General features: G+C 43.4%; 2 protein-coding genes across 2 annotated transcripts; one reads left to right on the top strand and one right to left on the bottom strand.

Moving 5' to 3' along the window:
• Nucleotides 1-409: 409 nt before the first annotated feature.
• Nucleotides 410-1,330, bottom strand: LOC130024428 (taste receptor type 2 member 46-like). The gene has a single exon (XM_056115173.1). It carries the CDS (start codon nt 1,328-1,330, stop codon nt 410-412), a length of 921 nt encoding a protein of 306 aa, XP_055971148.1.
• A 10,969-nt stretch (nt 1,331-12,299) lies between these two features.
• SMIM10L1 (small integral membrane protein 10 like 1) lies at nt 12,300-14,351 on the top strand. The gene has a single exon (XM_056116809.1). It carries the CDS (start codon nt 12,415-12,417, stop codon nt 12,619-12,621), a length of 207 nt encoding a protein of 68 aa, XP_055972784.1. The 5' UTR covers nt 12,300-12,414; the 3' UTR covers nt 12,622-14,351.
• The last annotated feature ends 1,577 nt before the right edge of the window (nt 14,352-15,928 follow it).

The following is a 15,928-nucleotide window of genomic DNA, read 5'->3' on the forward strand; positions in this document are numbered from 1 at the left end:
TATAAGTTTGTAACATTAGGTTGCTTAACAAAAAAAAATTGGTTAATGGTATGTTAATCATACAGTCTTGTTTCCTTTTAAAAAAATAAACACACTCAAGTTCTCATAATAAGATTAGGAAGGAGATATATTTTAGCTGTATCTTTGAAAGTAACTCAATTATCTACCCATTAGAGGGTTCAAGCAATAGTGCAGAGTTTAAGACAGTTGCCATGCAGAACCTGGTTCAATGCACAGCACTATTAGAAATTATCCCAATGACAGAGCCGGGGTAAGCACTAAGCACAATCAGATGTGGCCAAAATTAGCAGCAATAAAAAACATAGACCCATTAGAAAAATCAGGAGGAGTATAAAACTTGATGGATGCTATAGTTTGTTTTCTGCCTGAAGACACACTCGACTCCAGCTTACTCCCTTTCTCGGAGCCTGGATCTCAGCTGCCACAAAAATGTCAGGAAGGCCCGTGTCAGCTCCTTGTTTCCCCAGATCAGGATGAGTGAGTGACTTGACGGGTACAGGATTAACAGAGCATTGCAAAACATGAGGACCAGTTTGTTCATCAGCTTATTAAAATTGAAAATTGAGATCATTATATCAAAGAAGTAAACGGCAAAGAGCAGGAGAAAGGAGACCACGGTCTGCATGGCTCTGATGTGGACAGTGAAGCTGGGATCTTGGCATCCTTGGCCACTGAACTGCATCTTCTTGAGATGTTTCCACAGGGAATAGATTAACAGCACAAGAGATGCCAAGGACATGGTGAAGGGGATGAGGTTTGCTAGCATGAACACTGCTGAATTTAAAACCAGTATAAAGTGCCTCTCTTCAGTCTTCCAAGTCATGTTTCCTTTCTTTTCATGAGACAGCACAATCTCGTGGTTGCTTACTGATACAAGCTGAGAAGCTAAAAAGACCAAACTCCCCAACAGTATTACAAGAAGGACATTTTTAACTCTCCGCTTTAGGTAAAAAAACAGAGGGCTAGAAAAATTAGCTATCTTCAGCAAGTAAAGTATGCTGAGGCTGGTAGCAAGCCAGGCGTTAAAATGGGTGTTCACTGTCCATGAAATATGAATGATAATTCGAAATACCATTAAATTACTTAAAGCTGGATTTATTGTAATGGAGTACCAATTTATTAATATTATCCAGAGAAAACTAATTCTAAAGATCGCCAGTGCTGTGACAATCTGATCTACTAAGGAGATCTTTCGTCTCTTGATCCAGCCTGTGCAGTTCACCAGCACTATGAAGCCATTGGCAAAACTTCCTAGAACAAACAGTACAATTATTAGGACAGTGAGAATGTACCATAGTGAAGTTATCATCTCTAGGAGAAGGCAAATTTAAAATCACTGATACTGGTTTTCTGATCTTGAGTTCTATGAGCAGTTGATTTCTAAGTGTCCAGTAAAGATTTCTTGTCTCTTTCAATTTCTGTAACCATTAGCACTAGGTATACTAATAGATGGGTTCTAATACACCTTACCAAAAAATAAATGAATAAAACAAATTGGTAACTCCCCTGAGGTCAACTAACTCCTATTCATACACTGCAAGTCCTTGTTATGGGCTAGGGTACTGCAGAATTAGTGCTAGTGTGAATTCTCGTTTGCTAACATGCAAACAAGGGCACCTGTCCTGAAGTTTTACTCGTTTAACCTTTCCATGATTTGTGCTTCCTCAACCACATTGTTCTAGTAAAATTTGCAAACACTTTACATAAAACAGTGAATACACAAACTATTAGATGGAGTTTTTCATCATTGAGCCCCTCACTATGAGTTATTTTTAATGCCATATTTATGTAGAAAAAATTCAAACCTTTTCTTTTTAATCAAAATCATCCAAGATTTACTTGGGACTCCCACGAGAAACAATATTCCATAATCTGGTTGTTAATAATGTATATTTGTACCTTGACTGTGAACAAGCTCATAAATGCAGACACACACGCAAATATCCTGGATAAATTCATGTACTATTGGGCCAGAGATGTACATCCATGAGATGAGTGAATGCAGGAAACTCCAGTTTGATCCCACAAGTATTGCTGGAAGTGACTCCTGAGCACATAGTCCCTGAACATGACCAGATGTGAACCAAAAAACAATATTAAATGATAGTTAATTGCAATATCTAGGTATTTTATAGTTATTCCTGTAACTCCTGCAATTTTCTGCAAGTCTATGCTTCTCCTAGTATCTGTAACAAGTGACTTGCATTATTGCTGTATCCTCTACTGTTGGATACATCGGGTTGTCCTTGCTCCTCCAGCAGGGCGCTTAGGCTTATTGAGTTGCGACCATCACAGTGCTCCCGAGGCACACCCAATTCCATCAGGCACTCCCAATCCTCTATTTATTTTTATCTTTAACCTCTCCTTTGTATTCTTCTCTCCCTATATTCCCACTTATATCCCCAAATCAGATCCTGTATCTTGTAAAGTCAAATTCTTCTGAGGGCTCTGGATTTTGCATATGTAAGTGAAATATTGTTTTTCCCTTTCCTTTATGTCCTTTGCATAGTTTACTTTAGAGCAATGTCCTTTGTGTATAGACCCAAGAAGATAGTTAATGTCCTGGTTTTGTAACTTGGGAGTTAACTGATTCCGAAAAATAGTTACTCCTGGGCATGTCACATGTACCTGACTTAAGCCTCAGTTGCTCTTAGTTCCTAACACCCCAAAAGGGGAGTCCCAGTGAAGGACAAGAATGAATCCAGGGGGCTGGAGTGATAGCACAGCGGGTAGGACGTTTTCTTTGCACACAGCCAACCCAGGTTCAGTTCCCGCAACCCATATGGTCCCCCGAGCGCCGCCAGGAGTAATACCTGAGTGCATGAACCAGAAGTAACCCCTGTGCATCGTTGGGTGTGACCCAAAAAGCAAAAAAAAAAAAAAAAAAAAAGAATGAATCCATGGCAAGTTGTAAACTACTCTGGCATCTAAAAGAGACAGGCTAAGCACCATATAAGTTAAGCACACAATCATGGAACAAATTCTGTCATGACCCAGAAAGAACTAATTCAATAAGAACCCTGCTGGAGTTAGGAAAGAGTAACCTCACCTAAGGACTATAGACTGGGATATATATATCAAGATGTCCCCAGGAAGAGCCAAACTTTAAGCTTAATATATCTCTTACTATGTTCATACAAAATGACTAGAAATATTAATAAGTAAATTTAATGATTGTTTAAATATTGTTTAATGATTGTTTAAATTGAGGAAAGGAGAAAACAATACACCCTAGATGGAATCCTAACCTTGAACGAATCTCCTCCTAGTGCTAAACCCCCAGATGAGATTTTTGTCCTTGAGTTAATCTCCTAGAAGAACTTCCACGAAGAAAGAGCTTTATATCTGTTTATTTTTATGATCATATTCAACCACACCTATGTATATCCCCACCCTGCATGATTTCTATATAACTAACGCTGTGAGACTTGAACAGACAGTTATTACCAGTCAGCCTGTGACTCATACCTTTGTTGGTCTGTGGCAGTGGGCCAGCAATTCTTGGCTACGAAATGATCCAACATTTGAACTCACGCACTGCCATATAGGGTGAGTACCTTGGTCTTGACTCTTTTTTTTCCTTTTGGTTTTTGAGTCATATTCGGTGGTGTTCATGGCTTACTCCTGCTTCTGTGCTCAAGGATCATACCTTAAGATACCCAGGGGCTATATGGGTTGCCTTGGATTAAACCCGGGTCAGCCACATGTAAGACAAGCACCTTTACTGCTTTACTATTGCTCCAGCCCCTTGACTCTGAATTTTATAGTTTAACTTGTTTGAGAGATGAGTAGACTTTCAAATGGAGATTTGAAAAAGTCTTCCATATTGGGGCTGTGTACCACGCTTGCTTTTCTGCAATACTAAGACCAAGCCCAAACTAGAGCACTAGGACCAGGAGAAGAAGGAGTCCCTTGCTACAGCAGCACAACTCTCTTTCTCAGATCCATAAAATAGACCATTTAACATCAGAACCTTCCAACCAAATTCAGTGTCACTTGATCACTTGACATCCCGTTAGTCATCAATTCGCTCGAGCGGGTGCCAGTAACATCTCCATTTGTCCCTGTCACATGCTAGTGTAGCCCGATGGCATCTGCTCATTCTGGAATGCCAAGAGCCTCAAACAGATCATTCAGGATCTTGACAAAGAAGTCTGACCATCTTGTAGGTGGGCAGCCACATGATCTTTAGACGTCCTGTGAAATCCAGTCAGTAATGGCTCTAGTCCAGCGGTCGTCTCCAAATCTCATTACGTGTCCAGCCCATCTGATTTTCGGCGCTTTGGCAAATGAGACAGCATCCCTGATTCTTGACCGTTGATGGAGGTCGGAACTCCAGATTCTTTCTCTCATTTGAGTGAAGCGTGATATTCCAAGCAAAGCTCTTTCAATTCCTTTTTGGGAGACCCGAATAGCGTTCTCATCCTGCTTTCATAAGGCCTGGGTCTCTGAGGCGTATGTTAATGCAGGAAGAATAGTGGAATCAAAGAGATGTGCCCAGAGCCAGAGGTTCTTCATCCTCTTAGCTATTTTTTGATGCTCTTGAAGGAGTTCAAACCACTCTCTTCCTCCTGCACAACTCAGGTGCCAGGTCATTCGTCATGTTGACTTCTCAACCTAGGTACACAGAACTGTTACATTGGGAGATGGTCGTTCCGTTGAGAGCGAATAGAACATCAGAAACAAGACTTTCTCATAAACATTGTCTTCGTGAGATTCAGCTGTAGTTTGACCTTTTCACACTCACGGTCAAAGTCGGACAGCATTTGTGCCTCTCAGCTAATGTTATTAGAACGATATCATCAACAAAGCGGAGGTGGTTTAGTTGCCAACCATCTAACTTCACTCCCATTCCTTCCCATTCCAGTTGTCGCATGACATTCTTGAGGGTGGCACTGAAGAGTTTCAGTGAAATGGCATCACCCTGCCAAACCCCTCTTGACATCAATGATCACTTCTTTGTAGAATGGTGATCCTGGTAGTGAATCTGTAATACAGCTCATCATACCTGATGTATTGAGTTTGAATGCCTTGTTTGGCTAGGGCTTCGATGATTGCTTCCATCTCAACAGAATCAAAGGCCTTCCTTAAATCAATGAACATTAGACAGAGCAGCATCTTGAACTCCCGAGAAAACTCAGTGAGTTTGGTTATCGTGTGGACATGGTCGATGGTGCTGATTCTTTTCAGAACGCAGCTTGCCCGCATGGTTGTCCTTCATCTAGTGTTCTGCCAATCCTACTCAGGATAACTTGAGTGAACAGACAATAGACAGATCGGGTGATAGTTGCCAATGTCGTGGATGTCTCCCTTCTTGTACAGTAGTACAGTCCTGCTGGTTTTCCACTGTGATGAAACCTTGCATTCAGACAGGTAGCATGTGAAAGGCCGAGCCAGTGTATTGATGAGTACTGATGGCAGATTCTTCAGGTGTTCAGGTCTGACCTTGTCTGGGCCTGGTGCTGTTCACTTCTTTACTGATGAAATGGCATGTCAGATTTTGGAAGGGAGAACGTTAGAAACGACATATTCATCCTGCGAAACTTGGTATGTGGGCAGGTGGACGTGGCTATCAAAGAGATCCAAGTAGAAGTCATGGATAATCTTCTCCATTGCCCTTCTGGAAGATGTGATAGATCCATCAAGACGTCGGTGGGCAGTCATCTTGGTCTTGTAGTTGGCAAAGGACAGGCAGGTGTTGCGAATGCTTTTCCCAGCTTCTGCCACATCTACCAGCACTGCTGCTCTTTTCTCTTTGAGGTCTTCCTTGATCACTTCTCAGCACTGTTTTGTGAGCTCGGACGTTTGCTTGCAGTTGCCTGAGGCTTGTGCCAAGCTACGTTGGCGAATAAGCTCAAGAGCTTTCAAACACAGGCATTTTTTTGTGGCTATCTCTCTCGGCATTCCTTGCACAATCATGGAGGTGCTGAACCAGTAGATCATACTCCTCATCAATGTTGTCAACGATGGCATCTTCCCATGTTGCCGCAAAAGTGCCAAAGAGCTCCCAGTTGGTGGTCGTTCTGGGAGTTCTCTTCTTAAACTTTGCAGCCCTTTCTCCCTGCTCCGCGAAGCAGAATTTTGCATGAAGAAGACAGTGGTCTGATCCCATTTGGAATTTTGGGACAACAGCGACATCGGTCAGGCAAAACCATCAATTGAATATGATGTGGTCAATTTCATTGTGGAACCATCCACTGGAAGACTCCCAAGTCCAACGTTTAGATTCGGCCTTCTAGAACTGTGAGTTACTATGGATGGTCTTGGTCGACATGATGAACTCAAACAGTCTCTCACCCTGTTCATTCCATTCTAGGCCATGGGTCCCGATGTGGAGTCCTTCGGCTGATCTTCTTGGTCCTATCTTGGCATTAAAATCACCAACAATCATCTTGTAGAAGGTGTGGTCTTCTTTTTAGAACTTCAGTCCATGTAGAACTTCTCAATTTTTCCTTCATCATAATTGAATATTGGTGCGTAGACAACAAAGATAGAAACTGCTGGCAGTGAGCCACATCTATTCAAGTGTAACTGCCTAATTTGGGTTGTTAGGCATTCGAATGAAATCAATGCTTATGGCCAAGTTAATGTTGACAAGGACACCAACACCACTGAAGCCTCTTTTGTCACATGTTCCGAGGAACAGTTTTTCTCCAGTGTCGAAAACGGCATGATATGATTGATGCCTTCTCATCTCAGTCAGACCAATGATGTCATACTTGATCTTTCATGCTTGTACCATCAGGTCCTAGATGGATGCATTCAATGCTAGCGTGCGTGCATTGAAAGTACAGTCATTTTTGTCTTTCTTCATTTTGGCAGCCTAGTTCAGCCTTGAGATTTTATCAGCCTCTCCTTTCTCATCCTTCTTAACGCTGCCATATTGGTGGCTCTTTCAGGGTCAGGGGAATGAGACCCATTGTATTTACTGGTTTTGGCATATTCAATATGCAAAATTCAGTGTAGAAAAATTAAATTCTGTCTACATGTGGCATGTAAGACATATAAATGTCTACTGTAATTTAATATTGCTCTTGGAGTGAGTTGATTTTTTTCAACTAAAGCTTATTGATACAGGTACCCTGTTAATCTAACAGTATAAAAACACTCAGTGTAACTGGAATTCAAGAATAAAAGAAAAAAATTTTAAGAGAATTGAAAGGGTTCCAGAGGAATAGCTCGGTGGTTTAGAACTCCTTCCTTGCAAGCATGTAGTTGCCACTTTAATTCCTGATGCCACAAGCATCATCGTGGCAAACTTTTACTCATTGAAGATAAATAATCTGATGTGAAAGCACATGTTTATAGCTATCTGGGTAACATAAACTCAAATTTCTACATGTTGAAAATGAACATGTTTTCCTTCAACTCTCTTAGATTTGAATGTGTATATAGTGGATTTCCTGCCAGACATCTTAATATGTAATTACTTTTACAAAATATATTTTAAATTATAACGGATAATTAGAAAGTCATAACAAAGGTCAAATGCAACTATTACAAAACAAACTCCCATGTAACTACCATGCAGGTTGAAAAATGATACACTGCAAATGGCCCAGTTCCACTTGTCACTTTTCAAATCACTACTCCTACCACTACTGTTTTTTCAACTTCGCTTGAGGTGACCTATATTCATCCTTTTCTTTTTTAGGATTTATTTATTTTGCTTTTTGTGTCACACCCGACGATGCTCAGGGGTTAGTCTTGGCTCTACACTCAGGAATTACTCCTGGCAGTGATTGAGGATGCTGTAGAATTGAACCTGGGTCAAGGCATACACATACAAGGCAAATGCCCTTTCCACTGTTCTATTGCTCCGGCCCAATATTCATACTTTATATTGACTTTTCTTTGTGTTTTACCATCAGAATCTATCTCTAAATTCTCAAAATATATCTCTAAAATTGCCCTTTGAAATTTATATATATGCATATATATGTGCAATCCTTCGTTTGTCTATTCAACTCAGATTTATGCAAATTAATGCACCCATATGTTGCATTTAGGCTGGAGTGATAGCACAGCGGGTAGGGCATTTGCAGCCAACATGGCCGACCCGAGTTCGATTCCTCCACCCCTCTTGGAGAGCCCAGCAAGTTACCAAGAGCATCTCACTTGCATGGCAAAGCCTGGCAAGCTACCCATGACGTATTCGATATGCCTTACATACTAACAAGTCTCACAATGTTACTGGGCCCACTCGAACAAATTGATGAACAACGGGAGGACAGTGCCAATGACAGTGATGTTACGTTTGGTTCATTTATCTACACTATTCCATTGAATTTACTAAAACATTCTTCCATTCTTAGTCTACACTTGCACTATTTTGAGTGAGTTCGTTTGGTTTGGGTTTTTGTTTTTGATTTTTAGCTTTTGGCTCTTCAGACATACTTGACAGTGTTCAGGGACTACTTTTAGTGCCAACCTGAGATTTGCTCCTGGCAGTGATCAGGAAACCATGATATGCCTGAAATTGAACTGAAGCCTGGTCTCTTGAATAAAAAGCTCAATCTTTTGAGCTCTCTCATACTAAGTAAACTCTCAGGCTCTGAATATTTCTATTAGCATTCTTTAAATATTGTTTGATGCACTTGTTTTGGTCTATTCCTACCGGAATTACAGGGTCAGTTATGTGTAAATCAGATTTGCCTCACAAAAAAATTTTTAAAAATTCAAAAAGTAATTTCTTTCATATATTGTTACATTTTTACACCATGAAAATGTAACTCATTAATGTTTACATTTCCTCAACTCTAGAACATTGGTGGTTCACAACTGGAGTATCTATAACTGTCCCTTTGCCTGCTCCTTCCTACTTAGGAAATCAATCTAGTCATGTTGATTTGATGGCTATAGCTTCCTTCAGAGGCTTAAAATGATGTTTTCATGACGTTCACAAAGGTTGAATCTGGGGTTTTCTGGTACAGCAGATGAAAGACTGAAGAGAATAAGCGTAGTTGGAAATATAGCACCCATGGATTCAACTTCAGTGGCCGTGTATATCTCTATTATTCTTTCACTCGCAAGTAGGATGCCTTGTACTTGCATGCACTGAAACTATGAATCTTCTTGCTCTCATTAATGTGAGACACTTTATTCAGTCTCATTGCCATATTTTAGAAGTTGTCATAATACAGGGCTTTCTAGTCCTTTCTGTATTGGTACAGAAAAAGAAACCAAAGAAAAAAGTCTGGCTGGGCTGGAGCGATAGCACAGCAGGTAGGGAGTTTGCCTTGCACGCAGCTGACCCAGGTTCGATTCCCAGTATCCCATATGGTCCCCTGAGCACCGCCAGGAGTAGCTACTGAGTGCAGAGCCAGGAGTAACCCCTGAGCATCGCTGGGTGTGACCCAAAAGAAAACAAAACAAAAAAAAATCTGGCTAGGAACACACAATTTCTACAAATTTCACAATAGGTTACTTGCACCAGTCTTATTGTGTAAGTCGGTGTAGAAAGACACAAGACCTCTAGGATACTTAAATGTGCTTCGAAAAATTAGTATTCACAACGAGGGACTAGATGGACCCAGGGCAAGCGGTGAGCTATGTGCTACCCTGGCATCAAAATAGGCCTGGCCAAAGTGCCATAATGCTTAACTACAAGTTAAGAGCATGGTCATGGACAAATTCTGTCATGATCCAAAAAATAATAACTAGATTCGGACCCTGCTAGGGTTAGGAATGATTAATTCGGACTGAACACTCTAGTCTGAGTCCGTGGCGAGATGTTCCCAGGAGAACCACCCTACAAGCTCAATGTATGTCTTATTGTGTCCATACAAAATAACTAATATTAAGAAGTAGAATGAAGATGTTAATTAAGTTATAGGATTAAGGAGAAGAGGAATAGAGGAATACCCATAGGTGTGTTTCTGCCCTTGAGCCTGATGGGCAGTCAGGAAGGGCTTTCTTATGTTGATGTTGCTACTGGACTGGGTGTAGTGTCTGCCCCCAATGCTGGAGAGTTGGGGAGAGACAAGAGAGTTTGGGAAGATGAGAGAGAGAGAGAGAGAGAGAGAGAGAGAGAGAGAGAGAGAGAGAGAGAGAGAATGGAGCAGCAGGATAGAGTGCGGGGAAAAGAGCGGGAGGAGAGACAAGAGAAGATGGGAATGGAATGAGGGGCAGAGACTAGAATGGGGGGCTCAGAAAGACTGGAACAGGCGTGTGGGAAGAATAGAATAAACGGCAACTAATCAAACAACTGGCTTGGTCCTCGTTTCCTCCGTCTGCCCCATGGCACGGGCCGCCCAGGCTGGGCAAGCAGCCCAAGACCATCCAACTCGGGCAAGCAGCCCAAGACCACCCACCCAGGTGGTAAGGGGGAAAGCCACTGGGGCCCTCCTTGAGCTAACCTGAAGATTAAACACTGTCCGACACTTTTCCAACAGAGATCAGGAAGTATTAAGTTTCTGCGTGACCACTAATTAAAGAACGTGGTTTGGGGCAGACCTTTTAACTTGGCAAAGCCTTCATACCTTCGTCTCGAACTGGAAGGCATCAGACCCGCCTCACCCACCTCAGAAGGATCAGATTGAAGGAACTGGAAAGATATTGGAAGAATCAGATGCAATAATGGACATGAATGTGTTTTTGGGAACAGGTTCTGGTAAAGATGGAGATATTCATAGTTTAATATTTGTACTGAATATTTGTATCTACCTTTACATTTCTTATTTCACCTTTAAAATTTGTGCTACATGTATTTTTGTTAATTGTTCTCCTCACTGCTGTTTGGTGTTAATGTGCTCTCTGTAGATCTAGATCAACCCTCTTTAGAAAGTCATCTTTCTAGGAGTCAGCCACCATGGAGCTGTGCAGGAGAAATTTCCGGTTTGATCATTCATCAAATAAAGCAGCTTTTATTATTTTTTTTAAAAATAATATTCATTCAGGGCAGGCTGAGATAGTTGGACAATGCTTTTCTGCAGGAGGCTGAAATGTCAAGGTTATGAAATCACAATCTAAATATTCCATGGAGGTGGCACATATCTATGAAGAAAAATATAGTCCTTGCCAGTAAAACTGAGAGAATAGAGGTCATGAAAATGTACATCATTTAAATCCAAAAATGGGGACTTAGAGCGATAGCACAGCAGGTAGGATGTTTGCCTTGCATGTAGCCAAGGTGGGTTCTATTGCCAGCATTCCATATAGTCCCCCAAGTACCGCCAGGAGTAGTTTCTGAGTGCATGAGCCAGAAGTAACCCCTGTGTACCAGGTGTGATCCAAAAAACAAAAGAAAAAAAAAAGGTATATGACTAGCCATGAGAATTCCTTGAGATCCCCCAAAGGTATTTAGGATATGGAAACAGACCTTCATCTCCCAAACCTTAGACCTAATTACAGGTTTCACACAATCTCCCAGCAGAAATAATACAAGCTCCCATTCCTGATGTAGATTTGTCATTATTTTCTTTAATTGAATCACTGAGAGCTACATTTACAAAGCTTTCAGTTTGCGGTTCCACCAGTGCAGATTTTCCACCATCAATGTCCCCAGTATTCTCACACACACACACGCACACAGTCCTCCCACTGACTCTATGGCAGACAATCTCCCCCACACTCTACTTTTGGGCATTATGGTTTGCAATAGATACCGAGAGGCCAACACGTTTGGTCCGTTCTCTACTTTCAGCACCCACCTCCCATCCCAAACTAACCCACCAGCCATCACTGACTTAGTGATCCCTTCTCTATCCCAGCTGCCTTCTCCCCCAGCTCATGAGTCAAGCTACCGACCATGAAGCAATATTCCTGGCCCTGTCTCTACAATCCTTGGGTGTCAGTCTCATATTAACATTAGTCATGATTTTTGCATGGGTGGCAATTTAATACTATGGCCTGCCAAGTCAATAAAATTAGATGCACGGGCTTACAAAGTGTGTGACTTGAAACCCGGTATCTGAGGCTGTGATCCTTTACATAGGCGCTGTTCCCGGATACAGGACCTTGAGGCCCAGATTTGCTAATCTTAACAAAAAAAAAAAAAAAAAAAAAAAAAAAAATCATCTGGCACGCATTCTGGGGCTGATGCCAAACAAAAGGGCCAAGGGTGCCTGGCTAAGATTGCCCAGCTGCGTTTCCTACAAACGCATTTTGTTTGTTTGTTTGTTTGTTTGTGTTCCTGCAAGCTGTGCGGGAGCATTCTGAGCCTGGCCTGCCGTGCTGTGCCGTGGTCCCCCAGGGGACCCTGCAGCCGGGTCCCGCCGGCGGGGCAGGTGGCGGCTGCCCCCGACCACGTGTGCGGCGCGGCGCGGCCCGGGCAGCGGACAGGAAGGGGCGGAGCGCGCGCGCCGCCGCGGAGGAAGCCCGGGCGGCCGCAGCGACAGCCGGAGCCCCCCGCCGCCGCCGTCGCCGCCGCGCAAGCCCCCCCACTGCGGCCCCATGGCCCCCGCCGCGGCGCCCTGCTCGCTGGCCCTCCGGGCCCCGGGCCCGCTCGCCGCGCCCAGCTCCTACGGCGTCTTCTGCAAGGGGCTCTCCCGCACCCTGCTCGCCTTCTTCGAGCTGGCCTGGCAGCTGCGCATGAATTTCCCGTACTTCTACATCGCGGGCTCCGTCATCCTCAACATCCGCTTGCAGGTACACTTTTAGCACCGCCACGGGGGCGGCGGCGGCGGCGGCGGCGGGCCGGCATCATGGCCGACTCCCCGGAGACTCGGCGGCGGCGGCGGGGAAGGCGGTTGTCACCGCGGTCTCGCGAGAGCTCCGGATCGCGCGCGCACGCGCACACACACGCACGCGCGTGCGCGCGCCGCACTCGGCCCGAGTCCCTTCTCCCCCGCGCCTGCGCTCTTCGTTCCCAGTCGCCGAGAGCCGCTCCGTGACTCGCCCGAGCCCGCGCGCACGTTCTGGGGAGGCTGGAGAGTTGGAAGTGAAGACCCGGGAGATGAGCCTCGGACACGCGCTGCCTCTGCCGAAACCTAAAACGTTAGGACCGACGGGACGAGGCGTTCAATGGTGTGTGTGTGTGTTTTTCCTCCATGACGCTCATCGGCCAAGCAGAAGAAAAGGATGAATTTCGGGGCGATTGGACGGTGAGCAAGCAGGGACCTTGGAAAGGAAATGAATGAAGAGCTGCAGGCTCCGGGATTGCACCGTGTGCATGTCCTCAGCCCTCCGGAGAAAGCCCTGAGCCGGCAGGAACTTGCAAGATGGACTGACCGTACAGGAACTGCATCCTTCCAACAGAAAAGGAGGCCAGAAGTTTGGGATTTGTAAGCACATGGACTAGATCTTGGAGCCAAAAGAGAAGGGAACCCTGGCAAACGCGAAGCGTGGCTCTTTCGTGCATCACCTGTAGATGATCATACCAGTGTCAATGCTGTTTATGGTTTTCATCTTTGAAATCAAAAAAAAAAAAAAACGCAAATGTTAGCCTTGCTCGTGTGAAAAGGACCGTTTGTTTTACCAAGTCGCGATGTTTAGGAGGAGAATCAAGGTAAATTGAATGCAGTGCTACCCTTACAGAGTGGGAAAATTAGAAGTCGGGTGTGCTTTTTTAAAGGGGAGCACTCCGAGGGGTCGCGCTGTAAAATTGCTAAAATTACATAACTGTATTTAGAAACGAAAATTGGAAGTCAGCAAGAAATGTCAGTAGAAGCAGCTTTAAGGTGAAATATCTCCCCCATATCCCGCGCCTCCCAAAAAAGGGGGAATTGAGTACCTGGTGTATTTAAATGCCGAGACCAGCGAATTTTAGTTGTTTTTGAGAGTCCGGAGATAAAGTTGAGCATTTATGGACCCCGGGAAAGAGAAACGTTTTCCCAGAATTGCATTGCATACCTGAATATGTGAATAGTGGTAGCCAAAGTCACTCATCATTATGTAAACACTGAATAGAGTTATAACAAAATTATTATGTAACCTTGGGGGCAGTGAAGGGAGAGATGTGTGTAATGGAGAAAAAGCAATCCCCTTTAGCTAGAACCAGTCAGATTCTAGAAATACAGAAAGGTCAGTTACATATATATAAATAAGTTATTCAGAAGAGCATCCCAGCCAAGAGATTGTCACTGAAAAATAAAATCCGGGACAGGTAGAAAAGGCGGGGAGCACTGCTGTGTTTTCACTAACAGTATTATTTGATGTCTTAACTATGTGTACTTGATTAAAAAATTAATTTCAATTGTAAAAGTGGTCATTGAAGCGTACTCCCTTGGTTAAGAGCCTGCAACGTTAAATAGCATCAAATTTTAAATCAGGCAGTTCTCTTAAGAACTGTGTCCGTTGGATATCTGAGTCCATTCATTCTGCATAAATCCCTGTTTTCCTATCAGATGACAACAAAAATACCCACCTGCTCTGCTTGGCCTGAAAATTAAAAACACTGCTTGCTGGATAAACAGTGAATTGTGCCTGTTAAATGATACTTCATTTTCATGGGAGTGAAACTCCAAGGGGGTCTCTTAAGTGGAGGTGTTTTGGTTTGGAAGGAGCTGTGTAGGACCCTGACCTAGTAAGGTGGGAAAGACAGGACAGGAAGATTTCAGTGAGATATTCCTCATGAAATGGGCAGGATTTGCCAAAGTCCAAATGGAGCTATTTGCAGTGTTCAGACCAGGGTTTCTCAACCTTTTTCCAGCTCTGGCTCCCTTCAAACTTCATTTTCAACCTGGGCCTCCACTGCTTACACTATTTTCACCTCTGCCCAGTATGGAATATAAGGGGGCTTTTGTGGCCCCTCTAGACCACTAAACGTGTCCACAAACAAATACATCTGAGGGTGGGAAAAGCATGTTCCCCCCAGCACCGTGTCTGACTTTGGATAATCGTGATTCCCACACTTTAAGCATATCCTTTTCTGACTTACCGCTGGGTTTCTTTAATGACTCCTTAACTGCTTGCTCAGTTTTAATATGAGGATTGTCATTAGTTAATCTCTAGTTGGGCCACTACTCAAGCAAATTTAGATGATATTTTCATTTACTGAGGTAAAGTCCGTGTACAAGCCTTAACCTTAACTGTTTGTGTTTTAGGGTTACCATGTCAGTGCCCCTCACCCACACTTAGGAAGATCCTGCCCTTTTACCCACCTCCCCTGAGGTTCTGTGGTCAGAGTTTGCACTTATTTTCCATGGACATCCTTTATTATTACCTTGCTCTCTTACTTACTCTGAATGATATCATCTAGTATTTTCTCCCTCTGACTTCACTGGCTTAGCATGACACATACAGTTACTTTACATGTTGTATTTCTACCTTTTCTACTTCCTTTCTTATTTGCCTTTGTTTTAAAATGAAACAGCATGTCATTTTCTTCCATCAAATTTTCCCCAGATTCTCCTGACCAGATCATAGTACCTTTATGTATTTATGTGATCTTTAGGCCACACCTAAAGAGTTTCATCTCAAAATTCTATTTTAATATGAAGAAAAAGCAAATGTTTGCAATCATACCAACCCTGTAACCCAGGCTTTGAGTAGTGTGTGTGTGTGTGTGTGTGTGTGTGTGTGTGTGTGTGTGGTGTGCATGCGCACACTTCTTTTATCAGGTTAAGAGCCTTCAACGTTCTAATTCCTTCATCATTAAGCACATGGGAAGTGTGAGTTTCCAAGGAAATGTGTTGTGGCACGCAAAGGGTGTGAGCCGTTCAGTGGCCGAGAACCATTCCCCTGGCTGACCAATGGATGACGGACGAAGGACCAAGGGAATGGAGAAACAGGGACTGACCCCAGGCTGGTTGGTAGCACAATTTCTCTCTCCTCCCCAGCACAGTCCAATCTCTCCCTTTACAGCACAATTGTCGTAGTTTTGGTCGTAGTCCAGTCATCATAGTCCCATCATCCTAGTCTCTAGACCTGAAAATCCTCTACCCCTCTTAGCCTTTACAATATAGTTATATAGCAATCATGAAAGATGGGGGTACACATAGGTGGGGTTGAACGTTGTCATAACAAC

This window comes from Sorex fumeus, unplaced genomic scaffold, assembly GCF_029834395.1.
Source record: "Sorex fumeus unplaced genomic scaffold, SorFum_2.1 ptg000003l, whole genome shotgun sequence".
NCBI classification, from domain to species: Eukaryota; Metazoa; Chordata; class Mammalia; order Eulipotyphla; family Soricidae; genus Sorex; species Sorex fumeus.

What these genes read in the sequence shown, in the direction of transcription:
- LOC130024428 (XM_056115173.1), bottom strand. Translation starts at nt 1,330, where the DNA reads ATGATAACTTCACTATGGTACATTCTCACTGTCCTAATAATTGTACTG.
- SMIM10L1 (XM_056116809.1), top strand. Translation starts at nt 12,415, where the DNA reads ATGGCCCCCGCCGCGGCGCCCTGCTCGCTGGCCCTCCGGGCCCCGGGC.